A 22,140-nucleotide genomic window follows, 5' to 3' on the forward strand; every position below is an offset into this window, starting at 1 on the left:
AGTTAGGGAGGTGAGCAAAGAAAGCAAAGGCGAAGGCGCAGCTCCAAGAAGCCGGGTTCATTCAAACCCGGAGGACAGCAAACCCCGCCTCCCCACGCCGCCGCCCGCTCAATCGCCGAGCGCTCCGGGTGTGAGCTCGCCCCGCGGGGAGCGGCTTGGAGCTGAGGAGGCGGCCGCAGAGGTGGTTTGGGCAGCCCTGCGCGGCGGATAGGCCCAGGCAAACAACACCCCTTCCCCCTCCCCCTCGCTCAGTTCAACTCCCACTCGGCCCCGGCCACGCCCTGCTGCCACCGCCCCCTCGGGCAGCTTTCCGCTCCGCGGCCGGGCCTCAGTCGGGGGCGGGAAGGAAGGCGGTGTCTTGGAGGGGGCCGTCGCGGCCACCGGAAACTACAAGGTCCGACAGCCTCTGCGTTAGTGCCCCGCCCCACTTCTCCCACCACTCAGCGCGCGTCACCCAGGCGCTCAACCAATGGGGACCGAGCCAGGGAAAAAGGGCGCCCGGGTCCGGATGCGCCTCAGGAAAGCCATGCTCCCTGCGCGGGGGCAGCGGGCAGTTCACCGGTTGTGCCTAGACTTCGGTGGCTCGCGCGCCCCACTGTCCGCTCTTCTCGCTTTTGTTGAATGAGAGCCTTACTTTTTTTCTTTAGTGACAATTCCGAAGGATGCTGGAGCCGGTTTTTGAGGGGAGGGCGCTGGGAAATGAGTAGGGGGCGGGATATCCTGAGACGACAAGTTTGGCTGTATGAAAGGCCTACCGGCAGTGCGCCTGAGCTAGAACGCCGACAGAACAAGCACCAGAAGAGCCACGGGAGGAAAAGAAAAGCTACTGAAAGAATAACCCCCAGAAAGGGGGTGGAGAGAAGGCGGCCCCAACGCCCCGGCCCCCGGCAGGTCGGCGGCCAATCCGCTGGGGGAAGGGGTGGAGAGTCGGCGGCTCTGGCAGAGAGAGGCCGAGGGGGGTGGGGAGTCGGCCCTGCTTGCGCCGCCCTGGCCCCGCCCCCGGCCCGCACCGCCGCCCGCGCCGCGCGCCGCCGCTGTCAATCAAGGGCGAGTCAGCAGGGCTCGGGCGGAGAGAGGAGCTGCTACGCCACAGCCCAGCGGCGGCCATTCGCGGAAAAAGAGGCAGAGCCTGTGCCAGCTACAGCCTCCTCCGAGCCACCGCGGGCGGGCGGGACCGGCCTCTCCTCCCGCCTCGCCCCCACCCCCACCCACCTCTATCCCAGTGTCTCCATCTGAGGGTTTGTCCTGTTAATGCGGGATGAGCGGTACGTATTCTCCACCCCCCTCGGTCTCCTTCACCACCTCCCTCACTCCCTCCCTCCCCAGACCCTGCTCGGTTCTCCCCCCTCCCCCGGGGCCGCTGAGATGCTTTAAGGGGAGGAGGAGAGGGAGGGAGGGAATCAAGGGGAGGGAAGGAGGGTTGTGTTTTGTCTTAATGTCTGAGAGAGAACAACCTTCTGGGTGTTGCTCTGGAGCCGATGGGTCGGGTTTCAAACCACGTTTTGTGATATCCCCCTCCTCCCTTCCCTCCTTCTCCCCCACCCCCTGCCGGTGTGCGTGGATCGCGGGTTTATGGAGATTAATGTTCGGGGGGAGGGGGAGGAAAGGGGAAGGGGAAGACGAATAATAATAATCCTAATAACCTGTTGTCGTGTACGGGGGGGGGGGGGTTTGTTGCAGATCAGAAGAAGGAGGAGGAGGAGGAGGCGGCACAGGCAGCGGCGATGGCTACAGAAGGAGGGAAAACCTCTGAGCCAGAGAATAACAATAAAAAACCCAAAACCTCAGGCTCCCAGGTAAAGGCAAACATTTAAAAAAAAAAAAAAAAAGCATCACGAAACGTAAGGGGAAAGAGGGAGTTGTGCCCTTTAAATGCCCAGAAGTGAAGAACAGAACAAAAATGTTTATCCACTCAAAACATCTTTCTGAGAGTGAGGAAGTTAAATTGTAAATTCATACGGATTTCACATGTTTGGGATATCGTGGTTAAAATTCCACCAGGAACTCAGACTCTAAGAGAAAGGTGTGTGTTCTCCCAAGGGCGTTTTGAGTTTAGTAAAATAACACTTCAAGAAAGTTTGTTAGAAATTTCTTATTATTTATACTTTATATTGTGGGACCTGCTTCCTTATTCCTGTATCTTATTGCTTTTGTTAATATTTAGATTTCTTCCTTTTCTTGAGTAAGTTTTGAAATGTAGAGCTGTCAAAATAAATAAATAAACCCCTCCCAACTACTGGCCTTCACTAAATCCTCCCACTTTTTTTTTCCCTTCTCCCTTTTACTATCCCATTTTGGGTAGGACTCTCAGCCCTCTCCTCTGGCTTTACTGGCAGCTACTTGCAGCAAAATAGGGACTCCTGGTGAAAATCAAGCAACTGGACAACAACAAATTATTATAGATCCAAGCCAAGGATTGGTGCAACTTCAAAATCAACCACAACAGCTAGAACTGGTAACAACACAACTTGCTGGGAATGCTTGGCAACTTGTTGCCTCCACTCCTCCTGCTTCAAAAGAAAATAACATTTCTCAACCAGCTTCTAGTTCATCTAGTTCTTCCACCAGTAATAATGGGAGTGCATCTCCCACAAAAACTAAATCAGGTAATTCTTCTTCCCCTGGTCAGTTTCAAGTCATACAAGTACAAAATCCAAGTGGTAGTGTACAGTACCAAGTGATTCCACAACTTCAAACAGTAGAAGGTCAACAAATTCAAATCAATCCAAGTAGTAGTTCATCTCTACAGGATTTGCAGGGTCAAATTCAGCTTATTTCTGCAGGTAATAATCAAGCTATACTCACAGCTGCTAACAGGACAGCTTCTGGGAATATTCTTGCTCAAAACTTGGCAAATCAGACAGTTCCAGTCCAAATTAGACCTGGTGTTTCAATACCACTGCAGTTACAGACCCTTCCTGGTACTCAGGCTCAAGTTGTAACAACCCTACCAATTAACATTGGAGGAGTGACTTTAGCTTTGCCAGTGATAAACAATGTGGCTGCTGGAGGAGGAACTGCACAGGTTGGCCAGCCTGCTACTACTACTGATAGTGGGACTTCCAATGGGAGTCAGTTAGCTTCCACACCTACCACCACCACTGCTTCTGCCAGTATGCCGGAATCTCCCTCCTCCTCCACTACCTGTACAACCACTGCATCAACATCTCTGACCAGCAGTGACACGTTAGTGAGCTCAGCAGATACGGGCCAGTATGCAAGCACATCAGCCAGTAGTTCTGAACGCACCATTGAAGATTCTCAGACACCTGCTGCTACAGAGTCTGAAGCCCAGAGCTCCAGCCAGCTTCAGTCTAATGGAATACAGAATACACAGGATCAATCAAATTCTCTTCAGCAGGTGCAAATTGTAGGCCAGCCTATCTTGCAACAGATCCAGATCCAACAGCCTCAGCAACAGATAATTCAAGCTATTCCACCCCAGTCTTTTCAACTCCAGTCAGGGCAGACGATTCAGACCATCCAGCAGCAGCCTTTGCAGAATGTTCAACTTCAAGCAGTAAATCCGACTCAGGTGCTTATCAGGGCTCCAACTTTAACACCTTCAGGGCAAATCAGCTGGCAAACTGTACAGGTTCAGAATATTCAGAGTCTTTCAAATTTGCAAGTTCAGAATGCTGGGTTATCCCAGCAATTAACCATCACCCCAGTGTCTTCAAGTGGTGGCACAACCCTTGCTCAGATTGCTCCTGTGGCTGTTGCTGGTGCCCCAATAACTTTGAATACTGCCCAGCTTGCATCAGTGCCTAACCTTCAGACAGTGAGTGTTGCCAACCTGGGTGCTGCGGGCGTTCAAGTGCAAGGAGTTCCAGTTACAATCACCAGTGTGGCAGGTAAGTTACTATACAGTCTTTCTCTTTAAAGATCCTCTTATACTGTTTTTAGTAACAAGTTACTGCTTTTGTTTGCTGACTCTTAGATTTGATGTAACCCTGTAAGTAAGCAGATGATCATAAAGAAGCTAAAGTACACAGGAATATTAGACTCACTACCATAACTCCATATTCATCAATATGACCCATTTCTGTTTACAGTATTTAGCGTTAGGTTTTATGTGTTAAGGTTTCTAAACTTTCTTTTCTGCAGAGCAGACTTTTGGATAAGAATTTTTTTTTGTACTTTAGAGATCAAATTTGTGTATACTTGAGCTTTTCTGAAAGAACCCTAGTCAAAGTGATGTTTATGTGTTATTTAAGGGAAAGTCGATTTCAAGCTGAAATAATACAGTTACAGATCTGCTGCAGTTTGAATTCTGTTACTCCTCATGCTTCTGCATCTTGTTGCCCGTGCTTGTGCATTTTATTATACAAAACTAGATGTTCATGCAGTTGAGAGAGATGATTTTGAGTTGCAAATTGTTTCATTAACTTTTATGTCCACCTTTCTGCTAAAACCAAGATTTGCTCGAGACTTTCAGTGAATAGTCCCCTATAAAATTACATTTTAAATCTATGGTGGTTAAATTATTTATAGGAGTTTTTAGTGTGAAATGAGTGGAAAGCAATTAAACTATAGACAGTAAAGTGTCACTAATTTGAACTTGTTGTAAGGTCGTTTTAGAACCAGTTATAAAGTAGTTGTTACATATGTGAACAGAAACTTTTGAAGTAGTTGGAAAACCCATCTTATTAAGTGTTTTAATCTTGGGATCAGTCTTTTTTCATCTAATGCCTTTTGTTTTCTGGTAATTAAACACTTTTCATTTGATTATGAAAACCTAGTTGTGGGTTTGGTATCTGATACTTAAGACCTCTTTAGTTAAATTATTTCTGTTTTGAGAATCAGAAGTGAATAAACATACCACTTTTGAATAATTTTTCTTGAAACAAGTTGCAGATAAATTATGCTAGGGTTCTTGTTTTACAGTCACTACCTAAAGTAGAATTATGTATTTAAAATTTAGAAGTTGTCAAATAGAGCTCTCTGATTCAGGAGAATGGAGGTTACATGTTTTATTTAGATACCCATTGACTCTAAGCCAGAGCTATCCAAGAGAATTTTCTGTGACAAGGGAAACGTTCTATGTCTCTCCTATCCAGTATTTAGCCACTAGCCACATGTGGCTATTGAGTATTTACATTATGACTAATGCGATAGAAGAATTTTTAATTTTACTTGATTTTATTTAATTTTAATTTAAATAGTAACACATGACTAGTGGCTTTTATATTGACAGAACAGTAACTAATCACAGAGTGTTTTGAGTGTGGTACGTTTTCCCCTAAAACTATTACAGCACAATTTCATGCCTGTTTCTATGAATTACAGTCCTCAGCTTCCTTTGTTTCTACTCTTTTTCTGAACATTGACAATACGTTATTTCAGAAAAATGTTTGTTTTGGGTAGGTCAAAGCAAAGGTTGTTTCAGTTATATTTCATCTTGCCTATTAAGCATATAGTTAGTGAATTATGATTAATTAAGAGAATTGAATAATTTTTAGTTTTGGCTAGAAATGTTCAGTTTTTCTGCTCCCTCATTGATACCAATTATGACCCAGAGTTTTTTCTTCGCCTCTTGTGAAGGTAAACCAGCATAACTGAGAGTAGGATCTTCTGACCGCCTCAGATGCGCTTGCTGTGCTGTGCTTAGTCACTCAGTCGTGTGGACTCTTTGCAACACCATGGTCTGTAGCCTGCCAGGTTCCTCTGTCCATGGGGATTCTCCAGGCAAGAATACTGAAGTGGGTTGCCATGCCTTCTTCCAGGGGATCATTCCCAACCCAGGGATCGAACCCAGGTTTCCTGCATTGCAGGCGATTCTTTACCATCTGAGCCACCAGGGAAGCCCACTTGAATGATACATTATTGTAAATGCAGAATCTGTTTTCTGAAACTGTGATTTTTAGGGAGTATGATCAAGGCTTTGGTCAAGGATTTCAAACAAACTTTCCAGGTGGTTGTAAATCTCATTAAAGTTTGAGAACCAGGGATCAAGTTGTCAGCCGTGAACTACTGATAAGGCAAAATATGGAGGAGATGGATATTGAGCCTAGTTCATAAGTGGCTCAGAGAATAGATTTCTGTGGCAAGTACAATTCATAATTTTTATTCCACAAACATTGACTAGCTATGTGTTGAGCACTCTCAGTAGATGTGTTAAATCTTGCATTTTCTGGGATAATTTTTTAATTTAAAGAGTATATGATTTGAGGGATACATGTGTATGAGAAAATTTGATCTTTATGTAGTTGGATTTTTTTCTCCTAAAATCAAATATCTTAAATTTTGTTAATTTTTAATAGATATGCTGTGTTGTTCTAAGAAGATAGCCATGCTGTGAAGACCAGAAATGTATGCTGATTTCAACAAGTCTGTGCAGTTAATCTGAGTCTCGTTTGCAGATTTTGCTTTACTTAGCATAATAGGTGTTTGACAGACATTTGCTGAATTAAGTTATAAATAGTGATAGAGAAGATAGCAATTTAGAATTGGGAGCAGCACCCTGGAGTGGTCTCATTTTTAATTTTTTTTATAATTTTATTTGTTTAGTTTTGACTGCTGGGTCTTCATCGCTGCAAGCAGGCCTCTCTGGTTGGGGGTGGGAGGCTGCTCTCCAGTTAGAGTGCTCTGGCTTCTAGTTGCGGTAGCTTCTCTCATTGTGGAGCATGGGCTCTGAGCTCGCAGACTTCAGTAGTGGAGGCCCCCTGGGCTCTAGACTGCAGGTGCAGTAGTTGTGCACGGGCTTAGTTGCTCTGTAGCATGTGGGATTCTCCCAGGCCAGGGATTGAACCCGTGTCTCCTACATCGCAGGCGGATTCTTTACTGCTGAACCACCAGGGAAGCCCTGGAGTGGTCTTAATGAAGCTAAGGAATTGGCTGTTTTCATTCGTTTTGACTTTGAGCATTTAAGACATTAAGAGTGGTACACCAGGTACTTTCCCGTCTCTGGAAGGGGGGAATGAGCAGCAAGGACCTGATATTTCCCTTCTATAAATGAGTCCTGAAAGTTCAGATTTTTACTTTGTGTTCTCATTTGCTTTTTAGTACTTTTTGATTATTTCATGCCCCTCCCCCCCTCCAGTGGTGTTGTTTAATTTATGGGAAATTTTTGTTCTTATTATTCATAACAGCTATTACCAGGACTTGAAAAAATGACTTAGCTTTGACAGAATGTATTGGCTGGCTCGAGACAAAGGGCTAAGAGTTCTCCACCATCCATCCTGATGTTCTTCAGAAAGTATAGGAAAGGTTCTGGATGATATGGACAGAAAATTAAAAAAAAAAATTATTCAAGATAAATCAAATGAAACTAGTATTAGAAGCTGAGGAGCTTCATACTTGATTTTATGAAATAGCAATGTTAATGATATGCTACAGGAAGCCTCTTACCTTGATAATTATTCAGATTGTGTTTCTGTGATTTGATCTCAGCTTGAATCCTGAGTTCCAGGTTGAGCATCTAGCTAGTTAGAACTGTGGGAAATAAATACTTGTGCTCCTACTATGAACCGTATTGTTTGTTTCCTTGTTAGAGTTTGGAGTTTCAAGAAGATGAGAAATCCTCTTGAAAAGGTAATAGCAAATATAATAACTAATCATGGGCTTCTCAGGCTCAGTGGTAAAGAATCTGCCTGCCAACGCAGGAGACATGGGTTCAGTCCTTGGGTTGGGAATATCACCTGGAGAAGGAAATGGCAACCCACTCTAGTCTTCTTGCTTGGGGAATCCCATGAACATAGGAGTCTGGTGGGCTGCAGTCCATGGGATCGCAGAGTGGAACACAGCTTAGCAACTAAAACAACAGTAAGAACTAGTTAAGCTGCTGGCTTAAGAATATCCTTTGTTTTAACTAAGTGAGGATAATGGATGATGTTTTCCTCAAAAAAGAACTACCTACTTTTGCAGTGTGTTCTGGTAGCCAAAGTGTCCTAGATAAAATGAACTTTAGGAGTTATTTCTCTTTAAAGAATTTAGAACATGTAGGGACCATTGATTAATTAGTAATTAACTTGCACTGGCCAGCAATTTGATTTATTTTTGGCCCTGATCATATATGGTAATAGATCATGCTTTTGCTTGATAGATGGATATTTCTTTGTCAGTTTTAGTGGAAATTAACATTTCTGTGCAAATTCTTGCATAAAGGTAGTTCAGACATGAAATGTTGTTTGCACTTCAAGAACTCTCTATCTTCCTTAACTTCTTTGGAGATTTAAAATATAAAACCTTGGGATTAACAGAACCAGGAATGGAAGAGTCAGTTTTGGCAAAAAGAGTCATTATTGGTGAAAACAGAGGCCAAACAAAATAGTTGACATTTATATTTAATTTAAAAACCTAATTTAATCCAGTAGAATCAACTTCTTACACCAAACTTTTTTCCAGAGCTAGTAAAAGTAGAAAATTGACTGGATATTTAATACAAATATGGTTTGCCTCTGCCATATGTTGTATTAGTTTGGATTTCCATAGTAGTCATCTTAAATAATGTATACACATATGTTATATACATATACACACATATGTATATGTACATATATGAACATACATGTATCTATTTGTATGCATATGTCTCCTAAGTTTAGTAATTTCCTTTTTCAGAGAAGTCATGTTTATTCCTGTAATTTTCTTTTTGTAAAATCTTCTAATACTCTTTGTTATAGATTGGCATTCATTAAGAAACTTACATCTTGTGTCCTGTACAAGTGATTTGGATTCTGAACTACCAAGTTAGTTTTACCCATTATAAGATGTATAGCATGACCTTTAAAATCTGTTGATGATGATGTAACAATATCGTTGCCTATTTTTAAGTTTTTCATGGAAGATAAAAAAGTACTCGTGTAGAGCCACATTAATTTTTTAAAAGGGCATCTTTGGGAGGGATTTCAAGATAATAGAGTGAGGGAAAATAGAGTGTTAATCATCTGCTTTTCAAATCTAAATCAGGGAATATATAACAAGTAATACTTAAATATTGGAGCTGGCATAAAAGCAAGTTGAAGAGAAAAGAAGCTTGATTAAGCAGGAAGATGGGGAAAAGTTGTACAAATAACACAGGTTTGCAAATGATAAACTTTTAGCTTGAAATGGTCTTTGAGATTATTGCTCACCAATTGGCCTTTGGTTACTGCTGTTAAAGTCTATTTATAAAGGAATTTTGTGATTTTACTGTTACAAGTGAAAGCAGAAACATGGGTCAGAGATTTTGCAGTGCTACGTTGCATACTTTTAGGGATGACGTAGTAAGGATTGACAGTAAAAGGGGCAACCTGGCCTGATATCAGACCATATCCAGATGTCCATGTGGGCTCTCCTGTACTCTTATGATCTAGGTTTGAGTAAGATTGGATACTCCTTATGCTTGTCATTTTGTTACCTAGTGAATGAGCAAGTTGTGGCAAAGGAAACCTGTTGCTAGTGTAAGTATGTGTGGTGAGATAAAGCCTTACTAAAGCTTTAGTTAAGGCAGGCAACTCAAAGATAACTGAGCATTCTTCCTCCTCCCGCATCCCCTAGTGGTATTTTAGAACAAAAGAGCCTGAAGTTTAGAAAGCTTAAGTGACTTTCTTGTATTTTGTGGCAAAGTGAGGATTAGAATCTTGGCTTCTGCTTGAGTTGTCTTTCTCCTGTATTTCTGCCTTTGTTAACTTTCGCTTGGTAATGAGTAAATGTAGCTGAGGTTTAGGGACCATAAAGGGAGAGAATCCAGCTTGCCTTGTCTTCTTCCCAGATAGGCTGTGTCTATTATCCCTGATACTCAGTGTTAGTATATTGAATACAGCATTGATGAAAAACGCAATTTGCTGTCTCTTTGTTGTTGTTTTTAATGGTGAAACCTCAGTAGTAATTTTTTGTCCCTTGAAAGAACAATTTCAGAACTAAAGAGATTAGTAAATGCTATATGTAGATAAGCAAGTTCTAACTCTCGAATTTTTTTTTTTTTTGAAATGAGATTTGAGGAGGGAAACAATGTTTTCCTAGTATGTGATAGATGCTAGGTATTTATATTATCTCAGTATATCCCATAGTATCCTTGAGATTATTGTGCTTATTTTACAGATAATCTCATTGAGGTTTACTTATATATGGAATCTAAAAGACAGTACAAATGATGTGGAAAAGAAACTTATGGTGACCAGCGGGTAAAGTGGGGGAAGGATAAATTGGGAGCTTGGAATTGACATATACATACTACTATATATGAAATAGTATATATAAAATAGATAACTGATGAGAACCTGTTGTGTAGCACACAGTCATTGCTTGACCAAACTGGTGTAATAAGGAGAGGCAGAGCTTCTCCATCCACCTGGCTTCTGTTAACCAGTGAGGAAAATGCAGTTCCAGTGGAAATGACTAGAGCTGTTAAGTCACTCTGAGATATTTATCCAAGGTAAGTGAGGAGATAGGGGACGTTTAGTTTCTGTTTGGAAGTCAGTATGGTCCAGACGAATGCTATCCTAAGGTCAGAAGGAACTTTCAGGCTTCATCTCAGGCCATATCAATAACTTAAAAGTTACACAGCATGGAAAAATTGAGCATGGATAAGTGCCTCACTTTTTGAAAACACCCCACACAATAGACAGATGAGCTTGATAACTGCCCATAACAGAGTCCTTTAATGAATTATGGAATAGTTGCCTTCTGAATATTGAAAAGAATTCAGAAATCATTGGGAGCCAGTATGGGTTCGCCAAAGAACTAGGTTCACAAATTCGTGCTTTAGAATTTCTGGATGAGTATTCAAAGGAAATAACATCAACACAACGTATCTTGATTTTAGCATTGATAGTCATGATTTCTTTAAAGGCTCATACTTGATGATTATGTGAAAAATGTTGGCTCTGTTCCTCAGTAAAGGTCTCTGGTATTGTGGCATAGGGTTCTGTACTTGATACAGTCCTGCTGAACTTTTTTTTTTTTTTTTCAAATTTCATACCTAAGGATTACCTATTTACTGAATTCAGAGATGAGACAAAGCTAGGGGGTATTCCTAATAGTAATGAAAGGACATAGAATTGAGATGCCAAATGATCTTCAGTTCAGTTCAGTTGCTCAGTTGTGTCTGACTGTTTGCAGCCCCATGGATTGCAGCATGCCAGGCTTCTCTCTCCATCACCAACTCCTGGCGTTTAACTCGTGTCCGTTGAGTCAGTGATGCTATACACTCATCTCATCCTCTGTTGTCATATTCTCCTCCTGCCCTCAATCTTTCCCAGCATCAGAGTCTTTCCAAATGAGTCAGTTCTTCACATCAGGTGGCCAAAGTATTGGAGTTTCAGCATCAGTCCTTCCAGTGAATATTCAGGACTGATTTCCTTTAAGATAGTGATCTTACTAGACTAGAATGCTGAACCAGAACTAGCAATGTAAATGTAACAGTTCAGTTCAGTTCAGTCGCTCAGTCGTGTCCGACTCTTTGTGACCCCATGAATCACAGCACGGCAGGCTTCCCCGTCCACCACCAACTCCCGGAGTTTACCCAAACTCAGGTCCATTGAGTCGGTGATACCATCCAGCCATCTCATCCTCTGTCATCCGCTTCTCCTCCTGCCCCCAATCCCTCCCAACATCAGGGTCTTTTCCAATGAGAACTCTTGCCATGAGATGGCCAAAGTATTGGAGTTTCAGCTTCAGCATCAATCCTTCCAATGAACACCCAGGACTGGTCTCCTTTAGAATGGACTGATTGGACCTCCCTGCAGTCCAAGGGACTCTCAAGAATCTTCTCCAACACCACAGTTCAAAAGCATCAATTCTTAAGCGCTCAGCTTTCTTCACAGTCAAACTCTCACATCCATACATGATCAGTGGGAAAACTATAGCCTTGAGTAGACAGACCTTTGTTGGCAAAGTAACATCTCTGCTTTTTAATATGCTCTCTAGGTTGGTCATGACTTTCTTTCCAAGGAGTAAGCGTCTTTTAATTTCATGGCTGCAGTCACCATCTGCAGTGATTTTGAAGCCCCCCAAAATAAAGTCTGACACTGTTTCCCCATCTATTTCCCATGAAGTGATGGGACCAGATGCCATGATCTTTGTTTTCTGAATGTTGAGCTTTAAGCCAACTTTTTCACTCTCCTCTTTCACTTTCATCAAGAGGCTTTTTAGTTCCTCTTCACTTTCTGCCATAAGGGTGGTGTCATCTGCATATCTGAGGTTATTGATATTTCTCCTGGCAATCTTGATTCCAGCTTGTGCTTCTTCCAGCCCAGCATTTCTCATGATGTACTCTGCATATAAGTTACATAAGCAGGGTGACAATAAACAGCCTTGACGTACTCCTTTTCCTATTTGAAACCAGTCTGTTGTTCCATGTCCAGTTCTAACTGTTGCTTCCTGACCTGCATATAGGTTTCTCAAGAGGCAGATCAGGTTGTCTGGTATTCCCATCTCTTTCAGAATTTTCCACAGTTTCTTACGATCCACACGGTCAAAGGCTTTGGCATAGTCAGTAAAGCAGAAATAGATGTTTTTCTGGAACTCTTACTTTTTCCATGATCCAGCAGGTGTTGGCAATTTGATCTCTGGTTCCTCTGCCTTTTCTAAAACCAGCTTGGACATAGGAAGTTCATGGTTCACGTATTGCTGAAGCCTGGCTTGGAGAATTTTGAGCGTTGCTTTACTAGCGTGTGAGATGAGTGCAATTGTACGGTAGTTTGAGCATTCTTTGGCATTGCCTTTTTTTTTTGGATTGGAATGAAAAGTGACCTCTTCCAGTCCTGTGGCCACTACTGAGTTTTCCTAATTTGCTGGTATATTGAGTGCAGCATCATTCAAAGAATAGCAAGGAGAGATAAGGAAGCCTTCTTCAGCGATCAGTGCAAAGAAACAGAGGAAAACAACAGAGTGGGAAAAACTAGATATCTCTTCAAGAAAATTAGAGATACCAAGGGAACATTTCATGCCAAGGTGGGCTTGATAAAGGACAGAAATGGTGAGGACCTAACAGAAGCAGAAGATATTAAGGAGAGGTGATAAGAATACACAGAAGAACTGTACAAAAAAGATCTTCACGACCCAGATAATCACGATGGTGTGATCACTCACCTAGAGCCAGACATCCTGTAATGTGAAGTCAAGTGGGCCATAGAAAGCATCCCTATGAACAAAGCTAGTGGAGGTGATGGAATTCCAGTTGAGCTGTTTCAAATCCTGGAAGATGATGCTGTGAAAGTGCTGCACTCAATATGCCAGCAAATTTGGAAATGTAACAGTTAGGATCCTCTATTTAAAGTTGACTGTTTGGGGGGCATGATTTTATACCTACAAGGTGGAAAACATGGTGTGGCAGCAGGACGTATGAAGATGATTTATTGGCTTAACACAAACCAAGAGTGAGTGAAGCTCCTGTATTTTGTACTTGCAGACCATATGCAATATTGTACAAGACTGGATGTGGCACATTTTAAATGGGACAGTGACAAACTGGCAAGCATATCAGGAAAAGTGTGGAAAGCATTTCATACTGACAATAGTCAGAGAGGGGGGTTATTATTAAAAGAGAAAGTGTGACACCTTCTTTAGATACGTGAAGAGCGTTTTTAATTGATGAAGTTCTGTTATGTTTTGTCCCTGGGACACCAATAGAATCAGTATATGTATGTACACATGCCTGCCTGCAATGTGGGAGACCTGGGTTCCATCCCCTGGTTGGGAAGATCCCCTGGAGAAGGGAAATGCTACCCACTCCAGTATTCCTGCCTGGAGAATTTCATGGACTGTATAGTCCCTGGAGTTACAAAGAGTCAGACATGACTGAGTGACTTTCACACATACACACAATCCTGTGTGGTAATGGAATAGTTTGTTTCATGAAGTGGTGATCTTCCTAGTGTTAGAGGCTGGGTGCCCATCTATCAGAGACCCTAAAATATAGAAGAATTTCCTATATTGTAGAGAAGGTTTGACTAGATAATCTGTGAGTTTTCTAATTCTAAAATTTAGGATTCTATGAATATTTGAGTACATAGTCTATTCTGGGCACTTTCATCCAGCATATGGTGAGAGCTCTCTATAAGTCTTGTTAAGCTTACATGATTGATTAAGTAGGGATTTGGTTGGGGGAGGTAGGGGTTGAGAGTCACATTTACCATTTTTCTTAGTACAAAGGCAGTGTGATTAAGGTGATTTCTATTAAGTAACTAATGCTTTAGTTCATAAATTAATAGTTTTCCATTCTTCATTATTTGTTAGAGTTAGTGATTGTGCCCTTAGATGCCTTTTTTCTGTTATTTGTACTTCTATTAGGTGACTACCAAAGCATTAGTGTTTTAAACATACCCCGAAGTGCCCAACATTGAATTTATAGTTAGGATATTTTATCTCAGTACTTTAACCATAGTCATATATCTGATAATGTCACTTTAGTATGAACAATGGGATTACTTTTTCTTGAGTGGACTTGGAGAGCAGTTGGAAAATCCAGGATCCTGATGTAGTTCAAACTCTGGGAAGCGCTTAGAATTTGCAGTCTGTTAATGTGCTCTGTGTAATAAGCAAACCTAGTAGGTCTTTCTTTTTGGCTTAGAATATTTAGCTCAAAGGTGCTTAAAAACCATTTGAGGCCCTAGACCCTTTTGAATAGAAAAAGCAATAATTGAGGTAGATGAAGGTTCTCTTTGCCTTAGGTGTGGTAATCAAGTCAGGTGTGTTGTTAGTCACTGAGTTGTGTCCGACTCTTTGCATCCCCGTGGACTGGAGCCTCTATCCATGGGATTTTCCAGGTAAGAATACTGGAGTGGGTAGCCATTCCCTTCTCCAGGGGAATCTTCCCAAACAAGGCCTAGAACCCAGGTCTTCCTCACTGCAGGCTGTTTCTTTACCAGCTGAGCCACAAGGAAAGCCCAAGAACACTGGAGGGGCAGCCCCTCCCTTCTCCAGGGCATCTTCCCAACCAAGTCACAGAGCCCAAGTCTTCCACGCTGCAGGCAGCTGCTTCACTATCTGTGCCGCCATGGAAGCCCCAGTAAAGCATAAGTGGAGACTGTCTGGGCTTGATCAGAGGTGAGTTCAGGGAGTAGGTTCATTGTTACTGCAGATACATGTACTGGGAGGCTTCCTAGATCACAGGTACGTTGTTCTTTAAGGTGATCATCAGTCATTTGCAGCCAGAAGAGGCACAAGAGAGGCCCAGGGAAAAAAGTTTATTATACACACAGGTCCTAGAGAAACAGTCAGTGTGCACTGAGAGTCAGATGGGAGGTGATGTCAAGGAAGCTGGCTCAAACTAGGAGAGGACAAGAACCCATAGGCAGATGCCTTTATTGGGGGATCAGGGTGTGAGGGGATTTCATTGCTGTGGTTAAACGTTGCTCAGTCACGGGAATGTAGGGGGGAACCTCATGGCAGTAGCCGCCCTTATCACATTGGTGCGCCTGACTGCCTGGGTGCGTTGCTCACAGCCTGCTTGTGGGGATGTTCAGGCAGCAGTAGAAAATGATACTTTAAAACATATAATACAACAGAATTGGGAAGTAGAACTTTTTTATTGGTGGGCACTACTCTCTGTTAGCTGCTCCATCCAGGGCAAACATGTTATAATTGGAGCGTTAATCCTGTTTTTCATTTGTAAAACAGTGTAATTAATTCCTTCCCTTTTTACCTCATAGAGTTCCAAAGATCAGATCAGATAAAATGTATAAGAAGGGTTTGGATATTGTAAAGAAAACTGTGTATGCAAGTTGGTAACCTAGTCAAAAACCTGTACATAGCAACTCTCACCCACTAGAAGAATGTGAGATAGTAAAGTTGGAGAATAAGTAGTTTTCAATATGGATATTAGCTTGAATTAAACATCAGAAGTAGATAACCAGTGGGAATTTGCTGTATGACTCAGGGAACTCAAACTGGAGCTCTGTAATAAACTAGAGGCGTGGGAATGGACGGGAGGTAGAAGGGAGATTCAAGAGGGAGGGGCATATGTACACCTATGGCTAATTCATACTGATTTATGACAGAAATCAAACCAATATTATAAAGCAGTCTTCAATCAATTAAAAATAAATATTTTTAAAAGATCAGAATTAAAAGAGATCTGTATAAAAGGGTTATCTGAAAGCCATGGTGAAGTGCAACTAAGGATATGGGGAAGGGTGTATGTGCAGGTGGAAAAGAAGCAGTGTATTTCAGTGTAGTAAGAACTAAATGTGTGCTGCATGCTGTCTCTGCAAGCTCTGAAAGTACTTGTCTTAAAGGGTACTTATGTTAGGGAGATAAAGCTTAGATACATGAAACAATTATATGACTGCTGCAATTGCATATAAGAGTTTACCCTTAACTGCTGGGTTTTGAGGTAAGGGGAATGACTGGGAGAGTTCAGAGACAAGTGAGATCAGAGGTTTGCAGTAAACAAGGAATGCTTTCTGTGGTGAAGATTGGTTTAGGAAGTAAGTATTTGAAACTTCGAGGGTAGAAAGGTGAAGAGAGAGGATGTGTTAAGCCAGCTGAACTTGGAATGAAAAGGGGAAAGTACTCACAGGGAAGCTTACAGCTAACAGAGAGAGTTGTGTTCTCTCATCTGTGTGCTTCATAGAGGCATAGTGGTCTCCCAGAACAGCTCAGAGCACGCCCAGTGCACAGCCTGCCACCCCTGCTTCAGCCAGAGAAGTTCTGTTTTTTTGGATTGTGTACTTAACATTTTGTTTGAAGAAGAGATTCTGCCAAAGTAATAATAATTTTGAAAAACATGAATCTAGTGGATAGAAGGGATTGAATGGAAAGGTTTGCAAGTGATGCTGTTAGAGCATTTCTCTACAGATAAAAGTGTGAAGAAGTTGGAAATTAGGAGCCCAGAAGAAAGGATGTTATTGGGGTAATTTAACAGTGAATTCACAGTGGTGTTGATAAAGGCTATGGCAATGAAGTTGAAAAGACAGTTTGTTGAACCTCTCTTTAATACACAGAATGGTAACATGAAATAAGTGTGAAGGGATTATGTAAAAACATCAGGTTTGCTGGTTTCTTGTCTCTACTTTGTAATAAGTATGATAATAGACATTGAGACACCAAAGATGAAGCGAGAAATTTGCCTCCCTAACAGTATATTCCCTACTGTGGAACCTTCCGAATCACTTTGTTTCTAAGACATAATTTTTTTTTTTTAACAATTTAACATCTTGGAAATTGAAATGCATCTTATAAAGGCATGTCATAGTTTAATTAGCAAAATTGTTATTCTTTCTTATCATTTACATCTCAAACTTAATGGAATATGATGAATATATAGTTTATTAAAGTACAATGTGGTTTGTAAAGGCTGTCAATGAGGTGTTCCAGAAGCCCAGCAGAAGGAAAGACTCTTGATTGTAGAGTTCTGGGAGTGTTTTCATGGAGAGGGTTAACAACTGAGCAGGACCTTAAAAGGATGACTAAAAAGTTTGCAAGGTTGGGATGAGGACTGTCATTTCAGGTTATGCTGGATTTTTCATGTTGGAAATGCAGTTAAAGAGTCTTCTATAAACAATGCAGAATTTAGTCTTAGATAAAGGAATATTATTATACATTAAAGTTGAATTGTAAACCTCCTGTAGACAGGAGCTGTGTCTTATGTGTATGATTTTTTTTCTTTTTCACACATCAGGGAACATTGCTCTGTACATACAATCCTGATACTGAACTTGGGGAAGGCATACAGATGGAGGAAAGCTTTGATTTCACAGAAGAATGGGATGGATAGATCCTTGGGATAAGAGTCAGGATGCATACTTGAAAAGGAATGAGTTTATGATCATAAAAGAAAAAGTGCTTAGTAAAATGAACTAAAAGAGGAACTTGCATATCTAATTGTTTCAGTCATCTGATTGTTTTGAGAGACAGTTGCAGATGAGAATCTTAGCAGTAAGGAGAGTTGTAAGGCGAAGTCAAAGATATTTAAAGTCTCAAGGTTGCTTCTGTCCCTCAGAAGTTATCATGTAGGTGCCTCATAATGTGGCCCGAGAGAGTTTAGTCCAGTTGTGTAAATAATGAGTCAAGTCACCACAGCTTTTTGTTCACAGAAGCGGAGCTGCTTTTGCACAGAAGTATAGGAACCAGATAGTGATCTGTGCTGTGGTAAGTGGGTGCCTCCTGTGCCTGGTGTGGGATTGGGCGGGAGGGTGGGAAATCCTTGTTATAGTTGAGGGTGTCTAGGCCAGGGACCTGAGGGAGAAGAAGAAAGGGGAAGAGATTAGATACATATGATGACATGTACTAACAGTTTATATAGGATAAACAATTACACTTAAAGTGGTTTGTAAATCTTACCCATTTTCCCATATAGTTAAATCTGCATTTAAATTTGAAACTCTAACATTTGACAGACACTTGTCATAAATACTAGGAACTATGACAGTATGCTTATTGAAGGAATAATTTATTTTATAAATAATCTATTGATTACTTCTTTTATAGTTTTATAAAGTTAAAGTACACTGTGTTTTTATTTCTAGAATTTCACCTTTTGTCCTCATTGGTAGGATGTCAGTAGTTAAATTGATCTTAATGATAGGGCAGTAAATGGTTTTAGTAACCTCTTGATAGACTTTCATCCATTTCATGGACTTCCTGCTGGCAGACTGCATCCATAAATTCAGTCAGCAAATATGTAGCCAGTGTCCATATTATGAGGCTTGATACCTTGCTTATGAGATTGAATGATATATGGGGCCGAACTTCCACTTTCATAATGTTCTAATAGGAAAAGAAATAATTCTGTTTCCTTTCATGAATGAAACAAGAAGTAAAAGTGCTCTTTAACCCTTATTGTTTGTTTCATATTTAAACTCACATTTACTGCATGTTTAGAGTATCCCAGATACTGTATGCAGCACTTGACATGTTAACTCATTTATTCTTTAGAACACCCTAAAAGTTAAGTATTGTCAGGTGTAAGAACTGAGGCCTAGAGTGGTAAATAATTTACTCAAGGTCATCTGATCTCCATACACATTTTGTCTCTAGAACCCTGGCACTGTAACCATTACACTTGTCTCTCACCATAAACTCCCCATGTACTGGGCAGTGTATTTCCTGTAATTAGTTGTGGAAACAATTCATTGTCTCAAAGTGTCAGACATTGTGCTTAAGCATTATATGTATGTTAACTCATTTGATTTTGGCAGTCCTCTGAAGCAGATAATGATGGTGACCTCAGTTTTTAGCACAGGAAACCAAGGCTATCAGAGGTTAGTGTCTTGGCCAAGGGCATACAGCCAGTATGTTAGGCAGCTAGTAAGTGAAATACTTCGTAAGACTGTTCTAGGTGAACAGGACTGTCTTTACAGCTAAACAGTGTGATTTTAAGTTATGTTACTGTAATTGTTATAGTATGTTCAATACGCCACTGATACCTCTACCTCTAGGTGAGCCCTCTACTGTTTATCAGCCTTTGGGGCATAGGACATATGTGCCACAGAGAAAATTAGAATTTTAAAAAATGTATTGCTTTATGGTATTTGGTGTTGATAGGGAATTTGGAACTAATAAGAACATTTCCTTTAGTAAATATATACGTACCATAAACCAATTTTGAATGAATTTTGAAAAACAGATTCTAAGAATATAAGCTACAGAGGAGTCTTATTTCATTTTCATTAATATTTGTAAGCTATTACTATTAGTGTTTAATATGTTAGTTTTGTATTAAGCAATATTATTAAATACAGGTTAGGCCAAAATTCATTTGGTCTTTTTTATACAGTGTTATGGGAAAACTTGAATGAACTTTTTGACCAACCCAATATCGGCATATATTGATAATTAATGTCTGTTATATTTATACACACTGATATTTAATTAATACAAAATTAATAAGTTATCAAACATACTGAAAGGTATACCATAAGGCCTGTATTTCATGACTTGCTTCTTGATCAGGATGTGATGTATCAGTATAGATACAAGTTTATCCACTTTCTGAAGTAAATATCATTAAAAAATAACTTAAAAACCCAGAGATCGTAGGAATTATGTGTATAGAAGGTGTATTCTTCAGATAATTCTGCATGTCATTTTTATGTAGCATTAACTCATTTGACAAGAGTGATGCTATAAATTTATTATGGTGGTTTAGTGGATGAATAATAAACAAGATATTTTGAATATCTGCCTCTATGTACTGCACATTGTTCTAGGTGCTGGGGAAACAAAACAGACATATTCTTCTCTACTCATGGAACCTATACTTTGTGCTACATGAGGTTTGTTTTGTATCAATCTTGTGCTGTAGCTTTTTTTAGAGATGAGAAAAATTAAGGCTTAGAAATGGTAAAGAACTTGCCCAGTGTTACAGAATTAACATGGAGATTTTAGGGAAAGAATTCAGATTCCACCTAGACTCAAAATTATTGTTTGATTGTTAATCATGTTTAAATTCTTAGGGACAAGGGAGTTGTTACCATGAAAAAGTTTTAAAAGTGCCCCCCCACCTCAGTTTTAAAGAAACAAAGTACCAAAGAGAATTAAATGCTAATTTACATTTTATAAGAGTTTGATACACCAGAGTAAATTTATAGTGTATGAGAATGGAGTAAATTTAGTGTTTATTTTCAAAAGATGTGATTGAGTTCATTTTGTCTGTCTGTGAGTTTGTGTCTGTATATATGCACATTTGCATAAGGGGATCATATTCTATACCTGTGGACCTGTTCATCACCTTCCTTGTTTCCCTAACTCTACCCTGTAATTAAGGATACCAGCCCATCTGGGGGTAATCCTAAAAAATTAGCAGGCCTCCTCACACTTCACCCTCAAACCAAGTCACAAAGAAAACTTAATTGTTGAAATGAAAGTATTCAGACAGCTCTCAGTGCTTTTTAAAAGGATTCTTTGGCAGCTATCTGAGCTGGCAGTGATAACTGTGTATAATTTTCAAACTTTAAGGCAAACATGTTTCATCCCATAAGCAGTTTGTGATGAGTAGAGGTAACTATGATATATTTAAGAAGTCTTTTTTTTCCTTTTGTTACAATGAAATATATGTATATGTATGTATTTTGTAAAATTAAATATTTGAGGTATTTTTGTTTATTATTAAAATTCTATCATTTTAAACACAAATGTATGGAAACACATTTGCACTTAAATTTTATTTCAGTGAACCAAGAGGAAAATTCAGGAAAAATATCATTTAACAATATTTCTAGTTTTTAAATCAAATTAATTACTTTTTGGAGTAAAACTCTGAATATGTCAGTATTTCAAAAAAAGTCGGAGTTTGTTCTTGTTTTGGCAAATCTTTGAAATCAAATCTAATATTGAATCTACGCTATTGCCCTTTAAAGAAGGTCATTTATCTAAGTTTGAGTCATTACTAAGGATTTGCAGATTTTTTTTAGAAAATGATTCGCTGCTGTCTTTTTAAACTAGACACATGCCTAGCCATCAGCAACAGCAGAGATGAGAGCCAGGCCCCTAAACCCTGGGGCATTCATATTGCCATCTGGGACCTCCTATGACTACTCAGAATGCCCTTGCCAGTGGATACAGACATTGAAGATGCCTGGTCAGAGACCAGCTGCCCTTTAAGACAGGAAGTGTGCTTGCCTGGACTTGAGCTTCTCAGTAGCTGACAAGCAGCAGAGACAGCCTTGTGAGAATAAATACTGCTGAGAACCCTCTTAGGTGGTGTTACCTCCTAACCTTTCAAAAGCTAGTTCCTGATATTCAGGCCAGAGATTTTACTGTTGTTTTTGCTCCCTTCCTGCTTTCTAACTTTACGGTAACCATCCCGACAGACCTGACCGTTTTATTACCTTAGCACCTCATGCCTTAGGTTTCTAGTCAGCCTGCCTCATGGAAAATAGTGTAAAATCTACAAATTTAGAAGTAGAAGAATTAGGTGGATCTTTTTTGTCTCAGTTTCAAAGGAGAAAATGTCTTACTACTTATGCTAGAAGGTGAAGAATATGACATCTGATTTGTAGTCCAAAGAGATCTCACAAGAGCACTTGTATTTTCATCTGCTTGAACTTTAGACTTTTCTGCTTGGAGTATTAAAGTAGGAAGAACTCCATTTCCAGCCTCACAACTATTGGCAAGTGAGTGAAGTCGCTCAGTCGTGTCCAGCTCTTTGCGACCCCATGAACTGTAGCATACCACACTCCTCTGTCCATGGGATTTTCCAGGCAAGAGTACTCGAGTGGGTTGCCATTTCCTTCTCCAGAGGATCTTCCTGACCCAGGGATCGAACCTGGGTCC

General features: G+C 40.5%; 1 protein-coding gene across 1 annotated transcript in view; it reads left to right on the plus strand.

Moving 5' to 3' along the window:
* The first annotated feature begins 523 nt into the window (after nt 1-523).
* SP4 (Sp4 transcription factor) overlaps nt 524-22,140 on the plus strand; it is a 77,864-nt gene continuing 56,247 nt past the window's right edge. Inside the window, exons 1-3 of the mRNA XM_040260636.1 lie at nt 524-1,265; nt 1,681-1,796; nt 2,303-3,854. Of these exons, the coding sequence (XP_040116570.1) occupies nt 1,259-1,265; nt 1,681-1,796; nt 2,303-3,854 (1,675 nt within the window). The 5' untranslated portion in view covers nt 524-1,258. The remainder of the gene's footprint in view (nt 1,266-1,680; nt 1,797-2,302; nt 3,855-22,140) is intronic.

The sequence above is a fragment of the Oryx dammah genome, unplaced genomic scaffold, assembly GCF_014754425.2.
Source record: "Oryx dammah isolate SB20612 unplaced genomic scaffold, SCBI_Odam_1.1 HiC_scaffold_18, whole genome shotgun sequence".
NCBI classification, from domain to species: domain Eukaryota; kingdom Metazoa; phylum Chordata; class Mammalia; order Artiodactyla; family Bovidae; genus Oryx; species Oryx dammah.